At 44.8% G+C, this 19,615-nt stretch overlaps 1 protein-coding gene across 1 annotated transcript in view; it reads right to left on the reverse strand.

Moving 5' to 3' along the window:
* The window catches only part of LOC115518312 (maestro heat-like repeat-containing protein family member 1), a 75,077-nt gene that overhangs the window by 6,973 nt on the left and 48,489 nt on the right, over window positions 1–19,615 (reverse strand). The window contains exons 25-38 of the mRNA XM_030321739.1: window positions 14,508–14,612; window positions 13,709–13,844; window positions 13,168–13,265; window positions 12,463–12,612; window positions 11,207–11,361; window positions 10,827–10,962; window positions 10,024–10,217; window positions 9,010–9,147; window positions 8,716–8,833; window positions 8,154–8,294; window positions 7,615–7,788; window positions 3,747–3,905; window positions 3,239–3,361; window positions 1,409–1,514 (exon numbers count right to left, since the gene is read on the reverse strand). Coding sequence (XP_030177599.1) covers window positions 1,409–1,514; window positions 3,239–3,361; window positions 3,747–3,905; window positions 7,615–7,788; window positions 8,154–8,294; window positions 8,716–8,833; window positions 9,010–9,147; window positions 10,024–10,217; window positions 10,827–10,962; window positions 11,207–11,361; window positions 12,463–12,612; window positions 13,168–13,265; window positions 13,709–13,844; window positions 14,508–14,612 — 1,933 coding nt within the window. The remainder of the gene's footprint in view (window positions 1–1,408; window positions 1,515–3,238; window positions 3,362–3,746; window positions 3,906–7,614; window positions 7,789–8,153; window positions 8,295–8,715; window positions 8,834–9,009; window positions 9,148–10,023; window positions 10,218–10,826; window positions 10,963–11,206; window positions 11,362–12,462; window positions 12,613–13,167; window positions 13,266–13,708; window positions 13,845–14,507; window positions 14,613–19,615) is intronic.

The following is a 19,615-nucleotide window of genomic DNA, read 5'->3' on the forward strand; positions in this document are numbered from 1 at the left end:
CTATCAAATTGGTAATGAACGTTAAAGTACTACCCAGGGTTAGCAAATATCTGCAACATGGATACATACATGCAGTACTGGTAACAATGGGAAATGATTGCAACTTTTTAGACGGCAGTTTAAGCACCAAAATCCTTAAAATTGTGCCTACCCTTTGGGCCCAGCAATTCTACTTATTAAGAAATTTATCTTGGGGCGCCTGGACGGCTCAGTCCATTGAGCATCCAACTTCAGCTCAGATCATGATCTCACACTTCTTGGGTTTGAGCCCCGTGTCCTGCTCTGTGCTGACAGCTCAGAGCCTGAAGCCTGCTTCAGATTCTGTGTCTCCCTCTCTTTCTTCCTGCCCCTCACCTGCTCGTGCTTTCTCTCTCTCAAAAACAAACATTAAGAAGAAAAATTTTTTGAAGAAATTTATCTTAAAATAATCATGATGGCATGTAGAGATTTAAGCACTGTCTCTCTGCTTATAAAAACAAAAGATGACACAGTCTCAATATTCAAAAATAAGAACTGGTTAAATAGTTTCATAAATCTACCTGTAAAATGGAATTAATATTATGCAGTGATTTAAAAAAAATGTTGAAGGGTATGTAATGGCATGTATTTGTGATAGGCAAGGGAAAAAACAGTATACCAAACTTCATGGTTTTTAAAATGGCTGTGTGTGTGTGTGTGTGTGTGTGTGTGTGTAGTATATTCTTAGGGGAAAATTCTAGAATGTTAGCAGTGGTTAAATCCAAATGGTAGAATTTCTGGCATTATTTATCTTCTTCTTTTTTGCCAATCTGAATTTTTTTAAGTTTTCTAACACAAACACACACTGTACTGCTATTATAATTTGAAACAAAAATATTTTTGAAAATCCATGGGGTTCCAGTGGAAGCAATAGTTGTTTCCTTTTCAAACATGTATGGTTCTTTTCCCCACAAAGCAGAGTGCAGTCAGTGTGAGTGGACCCACACAGAGTGGGGCAAAGGCACAGAGCCTTCTCTTCTTCCTCCAGCCTTTCTAACATGGATTTCTTTTCATGCTTATTTATTTATTTATTTTGAGAGAGAGAGAGCCGGTGAACTGTGGAGAGGAAGAGAGAGAGGGAGAGAGAGAATCCCAAGCAGGTTCTGTTCTGTCAGTACAGAGCCAACGTGAGGCTCTATCTCACAAAGAGTGAGATCAGGGCCTGAGCCCAAATCAAGATTCGGATGCTCAACTGACTGAGCCACCCAGGTACCCCTCTAACAAGGACTTTGAGCCTGGGTCACAGGATAGCCTCTCTAATCAGGTCAGAGCTAGGAAAGGAAGTGACCTGTTTCACAGTACCATGGTTCTGGCTTAGCCCTTGTGGAAGGTCAAGGAGGGTCCCTTGCTGAAGACAAGAGGGAAAAGCTGCCAGGAGGAAGCATCTTACCTATGAAGTTGATGGCAGCTTCCCGTAGGAAGGACTGAGGGCTCGTCAGGAAGTCGAAGCTCTGGGACAGAAACTCCCCCACAAGCTGTATTTTTTTTGTGCCCACCTGCGGAGCCAAAGAGGGGTAGTGCTGACCAGGAGCTGGGGGGGGGGGCAGCGCCTGGGAGCACCACTAGAGGTCCCCTCACCCCCCTCACCCTGTCCACAAGCAGCACTGTTCTGTCTTCAGTCAGCTGAAAGAGCTTCAATCTGGAACCTCAGAGATCCCTACCCCAGTGACAGGGCAGACTTAGCAGGAAGTTCATAAAGAGGATTTTGCTGCTTCACACCAACATGATAAGGGGAAACACAACTGGTGTGGAGCCAGGAGACCCAGGGCTGAATACTGACTCTGACACTGGCTCCAGTTTTCTTTTCTTTTTTTTTTTTTTAATAGAATTTGTTGGCCAGTTGGCTAACGTACAGTGTGTAGTGTGCTCTTGGTTTTGGGGGTAGATTCCCGTGATTCATCCCTTACATACAATACCCAGTGCTCATCCCAACAAGTGCCCTCCAAAATGCCCATCACCAACTTTCCCCTCTTCCCCACCCCCCCATCAACTCTCAGTTTGTCCTCTGTATTTAAGAGTCTCTTATGGTTTGCCTCCCTCCCTCTGTTTTAAACTATTTTTTCCCCTTCCCTTCCCCCATGGTCTTCTGTTAAGTTTCTCAAGTTCCACATATGAATGAAAACATATGGTATCTGTCTTTCTCTGACTAACTTATTTCACTTAGCATAATACCCTCCAGTTCCATCCATGTTGTTGCAAATGGCCCGATTTCATTCTTTCTCATTGCCAAGTAGTATTCCATTATATTATACCCCATCTTCTTTATCCATTCATCAGTTGATGGACATTTGGGCTTTTTCCATGATTTGGCTATTGTTGAAAATGCTGCTATAAACATTGGGGTACATGTGCCCCTATGCATCACCACTCCTGTATCCCTTAGGTAAATTCCTAGCAGTGCTATTGCTGGGTCATAGGGTAGATCTATTTTTAACTTTTTGAGGAATCTCCACACTGTTTTCCAAAGTGGCTACAACATCACTCATCATCAGGGAAATACAAATCAAAACCACATTGAGATACCACCTCACACCAGTCAGAGTGGCTAAAATTAACTCAGGAAACAACAGATGCTGGTGAGGATGTAGAGAAACGGGAACCCTCTTGGTGGGAATGCAAACTGGCTTCGGTTTTCTGATCTTTAAGAGTGGATATATAAGACCTGCCCATCCTTCCCAGAATTGCAAGGCTCCAGTGGGATAATTGATATAAAAGTGCTTTGTAAACCTAAAGTGGTCTACCTGTGTAAGGCAATAAGAACCCAAGTCCATAATATTAAAATTACTAATGTTAATTCCTAATCTACTTGCTTAGCCCTTAAATATTTACTTTTCAACAAGGATTCCTGACCTCATCCCTATTCTTGACTTCGTAGGAGCCACAGACCCTAACACCATGACCACTAAAGCCCTGATGACTCCTGCCTGCATCTCTTCCTGCCAAGTGTCACCAGAAAACCTCTGCCCCATTGCCATCTACTACCCTCACATGACCTCCCTAGCCTCTGAAAGCAGACACTGGGATGCTAAGAGAATCAAATATGAAGAACCAAGGACTGGCCTCCCAAATGTGTGTTCTCAGATTTTGCTGATGGTGAAGAATGAGAATTGAGGAAGAAAGAATGTATCTTCTGTCAGCCCTCCCCTCCTTAGCCTCTTAGCCTGCCTTTGGGTTCCTGACATGAGTATTGTGGCCTGGCTTCTCAGAGACTCTCACTCACCAGGTACTTGCACGTTTCTTCCAATACCTGGATGTGATCACTGAGGGTGGTGTGCTGGAATGTCTGTGTGAGTGATGACCAGCCAATCACCTTAGTCCACTCAGTCAGGGCCCCTCCACAGGCCTATGGGATGGAGAGAAGGGGATCCCCAAAGCCTCACTCCTATGGCTCTGTGGAGCCAGGGCAGGAGGCTAAGTGGAAGACCATGAAGGTAGCCCCCAGGGAGCTCAGTTGAGGGTTTGGAGCTGGAATCCGGTAAAACGTGGGACCTTGTTCAGGACATGGGACATAAATAGCTTCAGGGAACAGAACCATATCAGGATGAGATCAATAGCACCCAAAAGAGAGGGTAAAAGTGCTCAGAGCCAGCCCCGAGGATGACACCAAAGATGTGGACAGGAAATGTACAGCCAAGGCTGGGCTCATGAAATAGAGTCAAAGGGAAGGGGGCTCTGCTCTAGCAAAAAAAGGAGGGGTGGGAATCTGCCAGGACAAAGGTCGCCAGTACCTTGACTACCTCGGTGTTATTATCCTGAATGCTAAGCAGCAGCGGGACTAGAAAACTGTAGATCTCTCTTCGGGTGATGGCTCCCGGCTTGAATTTGTGAACTCGATGCAGCATGTGGCCCAGGGCAGAGGTGGCCGAGATCTTCACCAGGTCCCTCTCCTGCCACGAAGAGCAAAACGGAGATGGGCGGCTGTGCTTTCCCTCTGGCCCTGCCTGGCCTGGCTCCCTACTCCCACATCTCATTTCCACGTCCAAAGTACCCTGATGGCACTGTGTTTACCATGTAAAGGCAACACGGTTTGTGTATCTGAGTAATTCTCTTAGAGTCCAGAGCTAGTAAGTCCCTCTGTTAAGGCACAGGCTTAGAGAAGCCAAGATCATAGTTTCAGTTCTGCCCTGGGTCACAATGACAGCTTAATTTCTCTTCTAAGGATTTAGCTAAGGATTTGGCTAAAATTTTAGCCAAATTTTTAAAAATACCTATAGCTATCCTAGTTATACTGTGAATAAAATTGTTTAAATCGATATTAGCTTGTACTAATTAACAACGGTCATAAACAGCTAAACTGTACACTTTCAAGAGTATATTCTATGTTAATTGAACAAATGCTTATTGGGTAGCTCTCAGGAGCTAGGCATAGCACCAAATAACAGAGATGTGGTGGGACAAAACAGATAGTCCCTGAACTTGTAGGGTTTGGGAAGCAGACATTTTAACAAAATAGATATACATGTTGTTATTTTTTGCACAGTGAACATAATAATAAAACAGATGATTCAGTATTAGTACTTCAACTAAAAAGTATCACAGGCAGTTTGGCTCAAGATCAGTGATTGAGTACTGCTTCACTTATCCCTTCCTGCCCCAAATCCCTGAAAGAAATAGTAGAGACATGTCTCTTTAAATCCATAATGGTTCTGAAATAGTAGATGGGATCCTCCCTGACAGAGGACTAGAATGTCCCTGAAATACACACAGCAGACAGGATTGGAATTAAAGTTGAAACCACAGCCCAAAGTGTGGGCAAGAACAGACTGCTGGAGGAGGTGGGCATGTTCTGGGAATGCTCCAAGCTTAACAGCTCTGAATGTGAGGAGCAGAAGCGGATGCTGGGCAACTGACAGGGTGGTCATTTGGAGAGGGGTAGTCCAGGGGCACAGCACAGTGTCTCCTTCCGTGCTGCCCTCCCAGTATCCTCCTTGCTAAATAGCAAGCAGGAGGGAGACATACCACCCCCACAGAGCAGGGAGTATGCTATCTCGACCAGAGAGAGGGGATGGGGCCCTGCGAGTCTGGCAACACCCAGGAAGAACAGGGAATCCCACAGTCAAAGACTGGCTATTGGTGCATCCTACTGGCCACATATCCCTGGACACGTCCCACAGTTACTGAAGCCAGGCTGCAGTCATAGGTATTACTTTCACAGAGGGCTGGCCAAGAGTCAGTAGTGTAAACTTTCCAGAACTCACCACCAAGACTCACCAAATGTTCAGGAAAACCAGGACCACAAGAGAAACAAACAAAAACCTGCACCACCCGAGGATACAATTAATAATACAATGTAGGGGCGCCTTGGTGGCTCAGTTGGTTGGGCGTCCGACTTCGGCTCAGGTCACGATTTCACTGTCCGTGAGTTCGAGCCCCACGTCGGGCTCTGTGCTGACTGCTCAGAGCCTGGAGCCTGTTTCAGATTCTGTGTCTCCCTCTCTCTCTGCTCCTCCCCCATTCATGCTCTGTCTCTCTCTGTCTCAAAAATAAATAAACGTTAAAATAAATAAATAATACAATGTAAACAAAACCTTAGAGACAGTATAATTGAATCATCCAGAAGATTTTGTAATATCTATCTATATCTATCTATAGATAGTTTGAAATTATAAATAAATGAGTAAATAAATAAATACAGGCAAAAGTAAGGTAGTGTCTCTATAGAACAATGTAATAGCTATTCAGATACCACACCATCAACTAGAAGAGAAAAATAAAGAGGAAGGACCTGCTTCATAAAAAAAATATTAAATAAAAATTCAATAGGTGGGTTGGATAGCAGAATAACCACAGCTAAAGTGTGAGTTAGTAAGAGGAGAATCAGCCCAGAAATTCTTCCAAGGTGGACAGAGATGGGAAATATGAAAGAAAAATGAAGAAACACGGAGAATAAATCTAAAGAAATTGCAAAGGACAGAACAGAAAGTAGAGAAAAAAAGAGGATATAGCAACAAAATAATAGAAGAAAATTTTACAAATGGTAAAACAACAGAGATTTACCTAAGTTCCTCTGGCTAGGTGAATCATAAAAGCAGCACCAGGAACCCAGATCCTATGACCCGAGAGTCAGTGTTCTTTTCATTCTGGCAGATTGTCATTGTGTACATGATAACCGTTTACTATTTCTTGATTAGACCATAAATCTCAACTTTCCATTCTAGCAATATGGGAGAAAAGATAACCTGATAACTTTACCACTATAAATGCCTTTAAATGCTAGATAATAAATACCCCCAAATTTAAAAAAAATTTTTTTAATGTTTATTTTTTCAGAGAGAGAGAGAGAGAGAGAGAGAGCGCGCGCGCGCATGAGTGGGGGAGGGGCAGAGAGAGAGGGAGACCCAGAATTCGAAGCAGGCTCCAGGCTCTGAGCTGTCAGCACAGAGCCCAATGCGGGGCTCGAACTCAGGAACTGCGAGATCATGACCTGAGCTGAAGTCAGACGCTCAACTGACTGAGCCACCCAGGTGCCCCTACCCCCCCCTAAATTTTTTAATGTATAGCTAAGCTTTAAGGAAGTAAGAGAGATTCCCAGAAGCCAAAGATGAAGAGGTTCCTGATGCTCCAGCTACTGTGGGGGTAGGAGGATGCCACCAGTCTCAATAGCTGAGGGGCACATCTGTTCATACCAGCTGGTCTCCCTGGCTGGCCCACAAGGAAACCAGAAACTGGGAAGCAAGCACCCTGGGCAGACAGCTCCAAGAGAAGCCCTCTACTTAATGCACGAAGTTTCTTTTTCTTCCCTTGATTCTCTCATGTCACAGTTCCAAAACAAGCCCCATGGGAGTCTATAGGAGCCAAAACTCTGAGGGAGGGGAAGCTTACTCTCCATATGAAGGAGCTGAGACCCCAAGAGGATGGATAAGCCCCCATTGCTTTATTTCCTCTGCCATCATGCCACTTGGCCCCGTTGTGGGCACATAGAGGTGCCTGGCACTGCAGAGTAACTAAAGTACCAGCTTTCTTGTGAGACAACTGGAAAAAGGGAGCCCCAAAGAACTGTAAAACCAGAGAGGTCACAGAGAGGGAGGAGCTAGGGAGAGTGACCCTATAAAGTTGTTTATGAACTCCTGTGTTCACTCCATGCATAGATCTGACCCTAAACCACATACCATAGACTTTGAAAACTGAACTACAGGACAGACAACAGTCCAGGTCCCAGGCTGAGATGTGAAATGGATTGGTATTGGTGTAGGCAGTTCAGATTCCTGAGCCTTTGAGTCCTTTTGACAAGGTTCCTAGCATTCTAGGGTTCCTGTGTTATCTGGGAGAAGGGTAAAGTTGTGACTTGTCTCCCCACACTTCACTCCAGAACCAATTTCATAGCAGGGTGCCATTTTTTTTTTTCCTTCAGTGGCTCCTGGTGAGAGAATGGGTAGATAACTGTGTGCTAGGTCTGTCTGTAATGGAGAATGCACTGGGGACAACCCTATGCATGGCTTCAGGTAGCCAAGTATCCTTTTTGCTACCCCTTGGTGACTTCAGCCTTCTGCCACAGTCCCACAGCCCTGCCCCAGTACCCTCCGCTCAGTTTCCAGGGCTCATCCTCAGTCCCAGCCCATACTGTTTCCAACTGATCCTAGGAACTTTGGCCCGTACATCATTGATGAGTGGACGCAGCTGCTTGGAGATGCTGCAAAATACCACCTTGGTGTTCTGTTGCTTCCCAAAGCAGATGATGTTCCGTAGGCTCTTTACTGCCTGCATTGTCACTCGTGCCTCATTCTTCAGGAAGTCTCGCAAGAATGGAACCTGGCTCTTCAGAGATTCTGACTATTTGGAAGAAGGCAGAGATCACTCACCACCTGAGGATCCTGCAACACCCTAGGGACAGGATTTTTAGAAAACAGTGCCTAAGAGGAACAGACATGGGGAATCTGAGGGCCAGATGTGCCCAGGAAGTAGAAGGCTGGTGTTCACAGGGTTTAGGAGGTCTGATGGCCAGTCTATGTAAGTCTACAAACTGGATGTTGTGCTGTCCTTGGATGAGAGGTTGGGGAATGTACTATGCCCTGGGTAACTAAGAGAACCAAGAGGTAAGCCCAATTCTTCAGGGAGAAGAAGAATTGGGCTGAAGAGGTAAGCCCAATTCTTCAGGGAGTAGCACTCGATTCCCATTTGGTCCTCCCCACTCTTACTTGTCCTGGGTGCAATGCGAGGTTACTGATTCCACGGAGCCCAACTTCTTTCATAATGATGTTGGGCTCGTTGGTCCACTTGATTAGATTGCCCAAAAAGTCTTGCCCCACAGTCTGAGCCACTGATCGGTGCCAGAGCAGCTGTGGGTATGAGGAGACACAGCTATGGATGGAGAAAAGGTTATAAGTACCCAGTACTCCCTCAGTCCTCCCTTAGATCCCATACTCAGGTAATGTGTGTGTCCAGTTGAGCACAGTGGTAGATCTGTATACACGGGGTGGAGACTAAGTTTAGGAGGTAGAGGATAATGCTGAAAAGGTTTGAAGTTTGAGTCAAGTGCTAGGATCCATGGATCATTCTGGAGCACAAGCCGCTGGCCCCCTCCTCAGGCTTTCCTGCCTCCTTTAACCAGGCACCTGAAGTGCCAGAGAAGGGACCCCACTTTAAATGACTTAAGATTATCCTTTCTCTTTCTGGGGCTAGTTATTTAACATTTCCCTTAAATGTTCCTCAGCCCAGGATATGAATGGCTCAGGCTGTGGACCTTTCCCCACGCTTCACCTGTGCATAGAAAGTCCTGGCCAGAATCCTCCTGTGATAGTTGGAGCTATAGAGGATGTTCCTGATGAGGTTGAGGATTCGATGCAGGATGGCAGGTTCACAGTTCTTCACAATGCCACTGGGGTGGGACACAGGAAGCCAAGAGTTGCTGGGTGGGGGGGAGGTGGCAAGGGACCAGCATGCATGGAACAGGGAAGACACGAAGGCAGGAGACCAAAGGATTGGGAGGTGGGGAAGGGGCCACTAAAGGCTGGCACTAGAGCAGTACTAGGGTTACTGGGGAAATAGCCTCACCTTGTCAGGTCCATGATCCCTATGTAGTAAAACTTGGGGCTGGACAGAAGGTCCCAGCAGTGATGCTGATTTGCATAGACCACCACTCCTTCATATGCAGCTGCCACGAACACCAGCTTCACTACCTCCAAGGCACAACTGAAGGTCACCACCATTGGGTGTGTGAAAAGAAAGGGAGAGAAGGATGAACAAGGCATTATGCCCCGGTCTGCATCCTGTGCTTGCAAACCAGGAGACAGTTTCCTGCTTGGGTAGCTGGGTTCTCCTTTCCTGCTGACAAGAATCAATGGCTCTATGAAAGCCATTTCCAAATGCCCATCCACTCCCTCAACTCTGGCCCTCATCTAACCACAGAGTCCTATGAAAGAGACTATAGAGATATCTGAGTGCTATGGTTTTCCAATTCTGCTCTCTGGGGCACAGAATGGGGTTAGGATATCTCTTCAACTCCACACCCACCTAATCAGTATGTGGTTTTATTTGGTTTTGGTTTTATTTGTTCTCATTTTATATAAGATTCCATATGGATAGAATGTCCTGAGGTTTAAAAGAAAAAAAAAAGCATGACAACCACATATTTAGGAGTCCAGCCCCCATTTTTGAGATGTGAAAACAGAATTCCCAGTTGTGACTTGTGCAAGACAGCAAAGCTAGTGACAAAGCCAAGTCAAAGGTCATCCAGATTCGAATGCCACAACAGCATGGAGAGAATGACAAAGATGCGGGCTTGCCCTACCACCTACCATCTAGTTGAATCTCTTCATGGGCAGTTATGAATATGGGCATGAACTACTGAGTGAATCAGCTGAAGAATGCATACAAGAAGATGATAAATGAGAAGCTTGAAAATATGTGAGAATATTCTAGCACATGTGACCACAGTATGCACACCCGTGTTCTGTCTCCGCTCTTCTGTTCTCTTCCTTGGCATTCCTAGGGGGCCAGCATCCAGTTGTCCAGGGCCCTCTGGAATGGACTAGTCCCAGCTGTCCATCACAAGGCTGTTGGGCTTACCTAGTAGGATCAAAGGGCGTGCTTTTGCGGCCTGGGCCCTCCTCCCTGTTGTAGACCACCATCTTCTGGGGGACATTTTGTTCAATCACCCAGTAGAGATGATGCAGTATAGCCAGCAACAGCCGGGGGTAGAGCTCCTGGACAGCCTCCTGGCACAGGGACCCTGACAGCATCTCACACAAAGCACATGTCACCTGGCAGATGGTGGATGAAGACATAAAATGGTCCCACAGCCCCACACACTGAGTCCCACACCCTGCCCTCCCTATCACTGCCCAAAGGGCACAGCTCACTCTAACTCAGGCTTATAAGAAGCATCTAAGAACTGAAAGCCCACCACTCTTCCCTAGGAAAATAAGGGGGCCATACACAGGCAATCTGCTTTCTCTTCACTCTCTTGACATCAAAAACAAAATTGGAAGCAACTCTAACATTTTTAGGAGAAAAGGATTTGGGGAATACTTTGTCCATCCCTGGTAACCAAACCTCTTCTGCCTCTAACCCCCATGCCACACCCCAGCCCCTGGGAAAAGGAGTACCAGCCCCAGAATCAGGAGACAGAAAAAGCTGCTTAGCTTTAAACATCAGTTTCCTTGTCCATAAAATGGGATCAATCCCTGCTCTCTCTGCAACATGCAGTTCTTAGATATACAGGTACCAAGAGGAGGTACAAGTGTAAATCGAATGTACAGTATTAGTGATTGCTCCTCTAAGATCTGCTCCCACCCTGCAGCTCTTGACCTTCAGCTCTGCCCCCAAGTCCCAGAACAGGAAGTCCTCAGCTCCCCTGCTCCCATGCTGACCGCCACAGGCTGGAAGGCCATCTCCCTAGATTCCTCTCTGGAGTGGAGCTTTTCCAGGATGCCTATGAGCAGCTGCAGGACGCTGATTGTGGTCTCTCGCCGGGTGCCAAATGCCTTCCAAAGGGCCAGATTGGTTCTGCGGGACCCAGGGGCAGCTATGTCACAGGCCCTAGTGACCAAGCTCCTAGGATTAGTCTGGTCTTGGGCCTTTGAAGGGCCAGTTCTCAGGGTCTAGACTTGGCCAGAGAACGCAGACAGGAAGTGTGATTGGTGTTAAAGAGAAAGCATCCCAATGCATTGATTTTTGGGCTGGGCTTGGGCTGAGGCAGGGGAGGGTGTACTGGGCTGGAGACTGTGTTCCCGGGCCATGAGAGGGGTACCTGTCCCAAGGCAGGGTCTTGTTGAGCAGCATGGGCACAACCCTGTGGGTGTTGTTGCCAGCCAGCAAGCACATGGCCCGCATTGTCTCCTCCTTCGTGTTGGGCTCCAGCTGTAAGTTGAGCCGTCCCACAATCCCCTCCACAATTTCTTCAATCTATAGGGAAGAGCCAAGAGTCTCAGCAAGTGTTTCCTTGCTACCTTCCCCCTTCCTTCCTACCTACCAACTCCCTGACTCAAGGGGCTACTTGCAATCCTGCCAGTGACTCTTAAGGCAGAATTCTAGGGTGCCAGAGGCTGGACCAGCACGGGTGACAAAAGGAACTCCAGAAGCTGGCACCAATGTCCACTAGAACAGATGTCTGCCTGCAGCCCAAAGTCCAGAGAGTTACTCCTAGGTGACTCAGGAGACACCAAAGGCTCTGGAAGGGAGACAAAAGCCCTATACACCCTTCAGGGCTTCTTCTCCCCACTGAGATCAACTTGAAACCCCTGAAACTGCAGGAACAGTTGGCATTGGATGTGGGGGTACCATAGACTCTCATCTGGCCCTTAGATTCCTAGTTTATGGCCCGCTGCCAAGTCCGTTTTATTGTAATACCTCAAGGACACCCTCAGAAGTATCCTTCCATTTCTGGCACCTAGGCCAGGCAAGCCACATAAGTGAGTGAAGGCAATAGGTGTCAGGGGATTCAGAGATAGGAAGGTCTAGAGAGCCCATGCCATATATAAAAGGGACAGTGGCCACACAAAGAATTGCCCTATGTGACCTCATTTAAAAGTTTTTCTCAGTGAGGCGGGAAATGTGGATTTTTAGGCAAAACCTTCCTGTTTGTACACATTATCCTGAAAGAAAATGTACTCAAAGGTCAGTCATTCCATGAGCTTGCTAGTTTGCAATCCACAACCTTACCTTCACAGAAATCTAAGCCCCCTGACCACCCCCTCCCTGGGAATCAGAGTGAATCCCCCCTTCAATGCTTCCTTGTGCTTCGGCCACTAGGCCCTGCAGCTGCCCACACCACTGCTTGTGGTTGTCTTTCTCTGAAGAACCAGCCCTGAGCTCAGAATTACAGATGTCCGAGCTCAGTGGGACGAGAGAGTAAATCCAGCCCAAGCCTACATGTTAGAGGTGAGTGAATTAAGGCCTACGAGGAAAGGGACTTCCCAAGGCCCTTCAGCTGGTTTGGAATAGAGCCAGCAGAGAGCCCAGGCTCCTGGCGTGCATGACAGAGCTCCCACCACAGCACCACACTACCTTTATCATATCTCTGCCCCGTTCTTTCATGACAGCACTCATCAGCTGGGCTGCTGCCAGAGACACCGTGGCCTTGCTGTCAGTCAGACCCTCCATGGCCGTCAGCACCAGGTGGGTGAGCTGCATCTCAGTGAAGTACTCTGCAAATGCCTGTAAGGGTGGCATCAGGCCGCCTGCACCCAGGGCCTCCTGCTTGAGGTAGCCTGTGCCATCCTTCCTGGTTGGGGTAGGAGGAGAGACCTTCTCTTGGGAACATGATGTGCTTTTGTCCTAGGCCTGTGCTGTCTGCCTAGCTCCTAGAAGACCCTTTAACTGGGAACAGAGTCTTTGGGAATGGGAGGGAGAAAACACTGACCTCAGATGCACCAAGGGGCTCACAGGTCAGGGGCAGAGTGCTGGGAAAGAAGGGCTGAGACCAAGATCCTTAATGACATGTGTTTGAGGCATGGGCTGAGTCTACAAAAAGCATCATTAGTGTGAAGCAAACGCTTCTGGGTGACAGGTAAGAAAGAAGGATTAGGACCCATGATGCTTAAGAGGGAGCATACTGTAGCATGTTGAAAATTTCCCCAAAGTAAAAGTTCACAATCAGCAATGGAATGGGAAAGGGGATGGAATAAAGGAGTCCCACCGCAGGAGTCTATAATATGATGTAGGTTAGAGGCCCAGGCTCTTCCCAGTTTGTCTCTGGCCCTGCCCTCTCACCTTGGCAATCTCAAAGGTGTTGTTATAGAACACGTTGGCACTATAGACTTCACTCTTGCCCTCTTCTTCCCATAAGCCCTGTTTTTTCCTTTGCATCTCTGAAACAAAGACACCCGACCCCACCCCTCAGACACTCGAAAGGTGTCTTAGGTTCCCATCTGCCCAACCCAAACCACCTACTGCACTAAATCAGCTTGGGGAGATGTTTATCCCATGGGGAAGGGGAATGGGCTGTAAGATAAGGAAAGGTGAGAGCTAATGTCAAAGGAACCCCCATGTTGCCTGCCTCAGAGCAGAGACAGAATAGGGTCAGAGTATGGTGCTCAGCCAGAGAGGGAGAAACTAATTCAAAAGAACTGTTTCCTGAGTAGCTATTTTGTCCCAAGAGGGTATAGGTAGATGTCTAGGGGCAGGTTCCTCATTGGAAATGAGGTTGCTCAGGTAACTTCCTAGCTCTCACTCTTCCAGAACAGTATGTGGGTGGATGGCCAAACCTAAATGGGAGGCCAGAGCAGAAGTGAAAAGAGGAGATTCTCCCTACGCTTTTGCAGCAGGAGGATACGGTAGAGATTGTAGACTGCCTGTGAAGACAGGAAGCAGATGTTGTCCACTGGGTCCTGGCAGCGCATGGCCAGCAGCCTTACCAAGCACCCCAACCGAGAGAACTTGATCTCCACCTGGACAGGAGAGCGGGAAGTCACAAGTTATCCCAGCCATTCCCTTAGGCTGAGTTCAAACAAGAGAAGGCGGGGATTCAGGAGAGATATGAAAGGAAAGACTAGGTGAGGTTAACGGGAATGAAATTAGACAGGTGGGTTGTAGCTATTAAAAACTTGTGGGATCATAGTTTTGGAATGACCTTACACTGTCCCTCTTCTTTGCCCCTTGATATTGCACTCATTGTTCAGGCCTAGCTCAAATGTCTCCTCCTCTATGAAGCTTTCCCTTCACTTACACTTCATTTGTGTTTTGATCTTTTATTCCTCCTAGATTTGGTTTGTACTTTCGTAATAGCCTTCTATTTAAGTTTGTTCTATGCATGCTTCTCTCCCCAGTGGACTATAAGATCCATGAAAATAGAAAAACTGTCTTGGTCATCTATGTATCCACTGTAACGCTTAGCATGGTGCCTGGTGAGTATTCAGTAACTGCTTGTTGAGATAGCTGGAATCAAACTGAACCAAGTGAAATGGAATTGAATTGGTGGACAGGGAAAAAGACAAAGGGAGGAAAGAGAGAAGGTGGGGTGAGGGTGAGTAATTGAGGCTAGGTAATATGTGACCAAGTTTGACATAAGGGTACAGATGAGGGCCCACGCTCCAGGGCAGGCTCCTGCTCACTCCAAAGTTGTTCCATTTTGCAGTGAAGCCAAGAATACGGGCAGCACACCACATGGCCCGTTCCCTCTCATTGTCGTTCTGGGAATTCAGCCATATGTTCAGATGCTAGAGGAAGAAGAGAATGAAGGGAGAGACCTGTTAAGCTGTATTCTGGAGGGTAGAAATGTAACCTGAGCCTGGCTTCTGTACAGGATCAGGACAAGACTTCTGAGAACAGGACTTCTTTTGCTATCAGGCAGGTTATATGTGGCTCTGGCACCAGAAGCCCTCATACCTCCAGCCCCCAATTTACCTTATCTAAGTGCTAGAAACACCCTCATTTAACACCTCCTTTTTTTCAAATTAAATCAGTGGCTCTCAAATTATATTGACTATTATTCATTTCAATGGGGGTCAGTGTCCCCCAGGGTCCCCCAATAATGTTTTCCCAGTCTTCAATAGAAAGAGAACTTGGTAGTAACAAAAAAGAGTCACTATATTCACAGATTCCTAGCTGAATTATGTATAAACCTGCTTGAGAAATATAATTATGGATGATTCCTATTTGAAACATAGTATGTCAGTGTATCACTATTGGTAAATTATGGACCCAAAATACCACCGATCCAAAGACGCATTGTCAATCTACAATAATCAATCTGATATTAATGGAACTAAACAAACAGCAATTTATAACTAAAAAAAAGAAGGGCAACAGATGAAAAATCTACAAGCAATGGAAGAGAATACTGATGCTGCATTGATAAGAAAACAACATTCTTCTTGAAAATTGGAAGAATTCTAGTGGGAGATCTGCAAGTCTTCCTTGCAGCCAGACTCTGATGAAATAGCCCCGTGCCAAGACTGTGATCTCTAAATACCATTTTTCACTAAGAGGAATCATTGGTCATTGGAGAAACGGTTTATCCCAGGAATGAGACAGGAAATATACAAGATAATATACTGGAGAGCAAGGAAGCCATGAAAGACTATTGGCATTATATTAGAGGGATTCAGGAGCTAACCTGAAGAGGCTCCCATTGACCAAAGAAGGGACAATTTAAGCATCCATAAGAATAATAGTTGTAATTGATCAAAACATATGAAGCATTTAAAAATCCATTTTAGGGGCGCCTGGGTGGCTCAGTCAGTTGAGCGTCCGACTTCGGCTCAGGTTATGATCTCGCAGTCTCTGAGTTTGAGCCCGGTGTTGGGCTCTGTGCTGACAGCTCAGAGCCTGGAGCCTGCTTCGGATTCTGTGTCTCCCTCTCTCTCTGCCCCTCCCCTGCTCATGCTCTGTCTCTCTCTGTCAAAAATAAAATAAACATTAAAAAAAAATTTTAATTCATTTTAAATTTATATGATACTAGAGAAATAACCCTCACTAGTTATCTTTGGATGACTAGGAAATAAATACTTACATTACCTTGACAGCTAATGAAGGGAAACCAGCATTTATCTTGTCTTTCCTATATGAGCTATACCTCAAAGTAACCAAACAGCTTATAAAGTCGATTTCTCTTTATAGAAGAATTCCAGGTAAAAATAAACAAGGAATGATAGAATTACAGTGTCATCACTTTGCAAAAATAATAGAAGTATATTGACTCAGTGGACTACTACATAGCAATAAAAAAATGATCTGATGCTACATGTAACAACATGAGTGAATCTCACAGATAAAATGTTGAAGCAAAATGATATAGACAAAAAAAAGTGCATACTATAAAATTTCATTTATGTGAAGTTTAAAGAACAAGCTAAACTAATCTATGGTGACAGAAGTCAGAATAGTGGTTATCAGTGGTTATTCACTGGGAGAGGAAACTTTTGGGGGTCTTGGACATGTTCTATATCCTGATCTGATATTTACACAGATACATACATATATATACAAACATATATACATATATACATGTATATATGTAAATATGTAAGAATGTATCTAAGTGTACACTTAAGACTTGTACACTTTATCATAGCAAGTGATATCTCAATAACAGGTCTTTTTTTTTTTAAAGAATGTCACCAGTTCTCAGCCATTAGTGAATCTAAGCAGTGATCATCAAAAGCTCTAAACACCACAAGACATCATGTGGCTGTTGATAGAAGAAGACAACACTACTTGTGAAGTAATCTTGCCAAAAATTGATCAGGTTCATGATCTAGATCCAACAATTACAATTAGAATCTAACAGATTCTAGGTCTCGCAATTTATAGGACAGATTTAGACAGAGGAGTTTATTAAGTGGCCCCAAAAAGATGTAATTAGGACAACCCAGAATGTGGAAAATTTAGAGAACAAATGACTAGGTTTCTTCAACAAATAAATTTCAAGGAAAAAAATGATTGAAGGGCAATATATAGATTAAAAGAATTAAGAGACAGGGGCGCATGGTGGCTCAGTCCGTTAAGTGTCCAACTTCGGCTCAGGTCATGGTCTCATGCGGTTCATGGGTTCCAGCCCCATGTTGGGCTCTGTGCTGACAGTGTGGAGCCTGGAGCCTAGAGCCTGCTTCAGATTCTGTGTCTCCCTCTCTCTCTCTTAAAAATAAACATTAAAAAAAATAAGAGAGACAAACCAACTGATTGGGATGTGTGAATGTTTAATGACACCAAGAAATGAAATTACTTTCTTTCATCAGTGTTTTATAGTTTTCAGAGTACAGGCCTTTCACCTCCTTGGTTACTTTTTTTCCTAAATATTTTATTTTTACTGCAATTGTAAGTGAGATTGTTTACTTAATTTCTCTTTCTGCTACTTTCTTATTAGTATATAGAAATGCAACTGATTTCTGTATATTAATTTTGCGTCCTGTAATTTTGCTGAATTCATTTATCAGTTCTAGTATTTTATTTTGGTGAGGTCTTTAAGGGTTTCCATATATAGTATCATTTCATCTGCAAATAGTGAAAATTTTACTTCTTCCTTCCCAAATTGGATGCTTTTTATTTCTTTTGCCTCTCTGCTGTGGCTAGGACTTCCAATACTATGTTGAATAAAAGTGGTGCGGGTGGATATCCTTGTCTTGTTCCTGATCTTAGAGGAAAAGCTTTCAGTTTGTTACCACGGAGTAATGTTAGCTGTGGATTTTCATGTATGGCCTTTATTATATTGAGGTATGTTCCCTGTAAACCTACTTTGTTGAGAGTTTTTATCATGAATGAGTTTGTGCTTTGTCATATGCTTTTTCTGCATCTATTAAGAGGATCATATGGTTTTATCCTTCCTTTTATAAATTAAATCTTGCCATTTGCAACAAAATGGATAGAGCTAGAGAGTATTATGCTAAGTGAAATAAGTAAGTCAGAGAAAGACAAATACTATATGATTTCACTCATATGTGGAATTTTAAAAACAAAATAAACAAAAAGGAAAAAAAGAGAGAGGGAGGCAAACCAAGAAACACACTGATGGTTACCAGAGGGGAGGTGGATACAGAGATGGGTAAAACAGGTGATGAGGATTAAGGAGGCATTTGCTGTGAAGAGCACTGGGTGTTGTATGGAAGTGTTGAATCACTATATTGTACACCTAAAACTGATACTATACTGTGTGTTAACTAATTGGAATTTGTTTTATTTTATTTTACAGTGTATTTATTTATTCTGAGAGAGAGAGAGAGGGAGAAAAGGGGAGGGGCAGAGAGAAAGAGAATCCCAAGAAGGCTTCTCACTGACAGCGCAGAGCCTGATATGGGGCTTAAACATACGAACTGTGAGATCATGACCTGAGCTGAAACCAAGAGTTGGACGCTTAACTGACTGAACCATCCAGGAGCCCCTAACTGGAACTTAAATAAAAACTTTTAAAAAATTTGGGGCGCCTGGGTGGCGCAGTCGGTTAAGCGTCCGACTTCAGCCAGGTCACGATCTCGCGGTCTGTGAGTTCGAGCCCCGCGTCGGGCTCTGGGCTGATGGCTCAGAGCCTGGAGCCTGTTTCTGATTCTGTGTCTCCCTCTCTCTCTGCCCCTCGCCCGTTCATGCTCTGTCTCTCTCTGTCCCAAAAATAAATAAACGTTGAAAAAAAAAAAATTGAAATAAGGGGCACCTGGGTGACTCAGTTGATTGAATATCCAACTTCAGCTCAGGTCATGATCTCACGGCTTGTGAGTTCGAGTCCCCCATCAGGCTCTGTGCTGACAGTGTGGAGCCTGGAGCCTGCTTCAGATTCTGTGCCTCCCTCTCTCTCTGCCCCTCCCCCACTCACACCCTGTCTCTTTCTCTCTCTCTCACTCAAAAACAAATAAACATTAAAAATAAATAAATAAAAATTTAAAAACTGAAATCAGTCTCCCAGAAATAATATATTCTAATCAGAAGAGCACCCTTTGGGGGCACCTGGGTGGCTCAGTTGGTTAAGCATCCAACTTCGGCCCAAGTCACGATCTCATGGTTTGTGGGTTCGAGCCCAGCATCGGGCTGTGTGCTGACAGCTCAGAGCCTGGAGCCTGCTTCAGATTCTGTGTCTCCCTCTCTCTCTGCCCCTCCCTCGCTCATGCTCTGTCTCTTAAAAATAAATAAACATTAAAAAGAAGAAGAACAACAACAACACCCTTTGGAAATTTCAAAGGAGTCAGACCTTGTGGTATATAATAAAAAGGATACGTTGCCTTTCAAACTTATCAAACAAATTGATATTTTTTTCATTTCTTTGAGTTGCTAAGTATCATAGTAACTTTGTAGCTATCCTGCTGGATTACAAACAAAAACTCTGTGTGGTGGAATGGAGGGATGAATTTACACTAAAATGAAGTAGACTCATTCTGATTTATATGTAATGCACTAACGACACCAAAATGGAAGAAGCTTAAGTGAATGCCAGTTATTGTTAAGCAATTTTATGGCCACTAACAGATGTTTCCAAAATGTAATTCTCCAAAGTTCCAACAGGACACATTCTAAAGAATACATCTTGCATGAATTATCGTTTACATAAATGTGTAATTAGCAAGGTTTAACAATGCATATGATTGAACCCTGCAGCATGATCTGTACTTGGCAATATTGTCAACTCAAATTACTGTGATTCTTGTGATATTAATTAGGTGATAAATAAGCAAAGTGTTGCTAGGGAAAATAAAGTTTTCTATCCGAAAAAAAAAAGTAAAATCATGTAAAAAGTATG

This window comes from Lynx canadensis, chromosome B4 (genome assembly GCF_007474595.2).
Source record: "Lynx canadensis isolate LIC74 chromosome B4, mLynCan4.pri.v2, whole genome shotgun sequence".
Classification (NCBI taxonomy): domain Eukaryota; kingdom Metazoa; phylum Chordata; class Mammalia; order Carnivora; family Felidae; genus Lynx; species Lynx canadensis.